The sequence below is a fragment of the Guillardia theta genome (assembly GCF_000315625.1).
Source record: "Guillardia theta CCMP2712 unplaced genomic scaffold GUITHscaffold_117, whole genome shotgun sequence".
NCBI classification, from domain to species: Eukaryota; class Cryptophyceae; order Pyrenomonadales; family Geminigeraceae; genus Guillardia; species Guillardia theta.
In genome coordinates, this window is record NW_005434557.1 from 130,448 (window position 1) to 133,312 (window position 2,865).

Below are 2,865 nucleotides of genomic sequence, written 5' to 3' on the forward strand. Positions count from 1 at the left end.
GAGGGCATGGAACGAGAGGGCAGAGGCTGAGGCTTAAGTTGATATCCAGAGAAGGGAGGAGGAAGAGGTTGAGGGAGGGAACCGCTGAGCCACAAGAGATGTGGAGATGTAACCGAGAGAGAGGGAGGGGCCGAGGGAATGCAGGGGAAGAGAAACAGAAGTGGAGGAGAAGAGGACAGAAGGGGACAGGGGATGTGAGGGGCAGGAGTGGTGCAGTGGAAGGACGATAAGGCTCGAGAATCGATGTAGCCGGCAAGGATCTGAATACCATTGAAAGCCGCAGATGTTGCTGGTGACATAGAAAATATGTCACAGCGATCGTGGAGAGAGGAGGAAGAGGAGGAGGAGGATGCTCCCCTTGTTCGCATTCTGCAGGTAACTAAAGCTGGTCGACGATTCTTGTGCTGAGAACGCTCTCAGCCTGCTGTGAAAGCAAAACAAGAGGAGCGAGAAGCGCCGACTCCTATTCCCCGCCCACCTGATCTCAAGCAGCAGGACAAACAGGACAAGCAGCAGAAGTCGCAGGACTTGCTGCGACAACGAAAACCCAAGGGGGAGGTAGACAACGTGAACAAGGAGAAGAAGGAGAAGAAGGAGAAGAAGGAGAAGGGGGGGGATAACTCTGGAGACAAGAGGAGTGGAAGGAGCTCTCCGAGCTCCAACCTCATCGCATTTCTTCTTCGTCACTCGAGGCTGCTAGCAGGAGGGGCTTGTCTCCTCCTCCTCGTCTACTTCCGCATCCTCTCCGAGGGCGTCAACTTCACCAACGACTATCGGGATCGCGAGGATCCCTTCAAGACGCTGGGAGTCTCTTCCTCGGCCTCCGACGCCGAGATCAAGCGAGTCTACCGCAAGCTCTCGCTCGAGTTGCATCCGGACAAGAACCCCGACCAGTCCAAGGAAGACGTCGAGCGCTTCCAGCACATCACGCATGCGTACAAGATCCTGTCTGACCCCGAGAAGAAGCGCCGGTGGCTCAACAACGAGAACCCGGACTACCACGGGCTGCCCTCCGACACTGAGACCATCACCGACAAGACAGCCTCCTCCCTCCTCGACCCTGCTGGCCCCCCCTGGCTCCTCCTCGCGTATGCCGACTGGAGCGACGAGTGCTGGGAGCTAGCTGAGACATGGGAGAAGGTGGGGAAGGAGGCGAGTGCGTTCGTGCGAGTGGGGAGATTCAACTGGGAGAAGGAGAGAAACCTGGCGAAGAAGTTCAGCTGCTACTCAGTGCCGATGATCTACGCATATGTCAAAGGAGTTCGATCCACCTTCTACGGGAGCCCCACGCCTGCCAACATATCAGTCTTCCTCACAAGGGTACCTGTCTTCCTCCTCCTCCTCTCCTCCTCCTCCTCCTCCTCTCCTCCTCCTCATGCTCACTTGCTCTCAGGCCCTGGAGCCTGCGGTCTCCGTCATCTCTGATGTCAATGCCGGGGGTTTCTTAGAGGACAGGAACGACAAAGTTAAAGCGCTGCTCTTCGCGCCTGTCGGAATGATCAAGGTCTCTATCAAACCTCTCCCTTTCACTTCCTCCCTTTCTCTTCCTCCTTTTGTCTTCCTCCCTTTGTCTTCCTCCTTTTGTCTTCCTCCTTTTGTCTTCCTCCTTTTGTCTTCCTCCTTTTGTCTTCCTCCCTTTCTCTTCCTCCTTTTGTCTTCCTCCTTTTGTCTTCCTCCCTTTCTCTTCCTCCTTTTGTCTTCCTCCTTTTGTCTTCCTCCTTTTGTCTTCCTCCCTTTCTCTTCCTCCTTTTGTCTTCCTCCTTTTGTCTTCCTCCCTTTCTCTTCCTCCTTTTCTCTTCCTCTCCTCCGCCTTCTTCTGTTTCGTCCTCACTAGCTTCTCTCAGTTGCGGTTGGCCTTCCGCTCCTTCGCCTTTCGCTTCCAACACTCGATGGACTTCGCTGAAGTCGCTCCTCGTGGTTCAGAGAAGCTTCGTAAACTACTCGGTGAGACAGGAGGAGTAAGAGGAGGAGGCTCTTAGATATCAGCAGGTGTAGAGAACGGGACGACGATCGTGGTGATGAGGGAGGAAGGCTCGAGGCCGCTGGTGTACTCAAGGAGGATGACTTACGAGAAGCTACAGCAGGTCCTGCTGTTCTCCCTTCTATTCTCCTCCTCTCCTCTCCTTCGTCCTCTCCTCTCCCATTCTCACGTTTCTTTCTTTCTCTTGATTTCTCCTCGCAGATCTTCTCGCACTTTCAGTATGCTGAAATTCCTCGCCTGACAAGTTTTAACCACCGCGATCTCTGTGGTGACGGTGAGGGCGAGGGGATGGGGATAGTGGAGGGAGAAGGTGATGGGACGAGGAGGTGGAGGGAGACGAGAGGGATGGATGTGTAGGAGTTGACAAGAGGGCAGGGGTTCGCGGGCATCAACCTTGTGTGGTCTACCTGCATGATTCCTCGCAGCAGTCGCTTCCTCCTCACATCATTCCGACTCTGCGTAACGCAAGTCAAGAGACCCTGGAAGTCGGTGAGGATGAAGACAAGAGGGAGGAGGGTGGCAAGAGAAGCTCACGTTGTCGCAGACCTCCACTCAGGCGTGTCCTCTCAACTCACAACCTTCGCCTGGGTAGACGTGAAGGAGCAGCCTGCTCTCAAGAGATTGATCGGAAATGAGAAGGGAAGGGTAAGTGACAGTCCTAACTCCTCCCCCTCTCCCTCTTCCTCCTCTACATTCTTTCTTTCTCATCGTGTCCTCCTCTCCCCTCCCCAGCCCTCCTTCTTCCTCCCCCCTTCCTCCCTGCTCATCCCCCCCCTCGTTCTCTTCTCTTCTTCCTTCCTCCCCTTTCTCTGCCTCACCTCACCTCAGGTTGTGGCCATGGACCTGTCGCAGTCACGGCTCCTCGCCTTCGACGAAGACTTTTC

At 55.1% G+C, this 2,865-nt stretch overlaps 1 protein-coding gene across 1 annotated transcript; it reads left to right on the plus strand.

Moving 5' to 3' along the window:
• Positions 1-306: 306 nt before the first annotated feature.
• Positions 307-2,573, plus strand: GUITHDRAFT_146120 (hypothetical protein; the record flags this gene model as incomplete). The annotated part of the gene is made up of 8 exons (XM_005822897.1): positions 307-375; positions 421-1,320; positions 1,394-1,504; positions 1,845-1,944; positions 1,990-2,084; positions 2,183-2,307; positions 2,407-2,470; positions 2,526-2,573. The coding sequence occupies 8 exons, from the start codon at positions 307-309 to the stop codon at positions 2,571-2,573; spliced, it is 1,512 nt and encodes a 503-aa protein (XP_005822954.1).
• Positions 2,574-2,865: the final 292 nt, after the last annotated feature.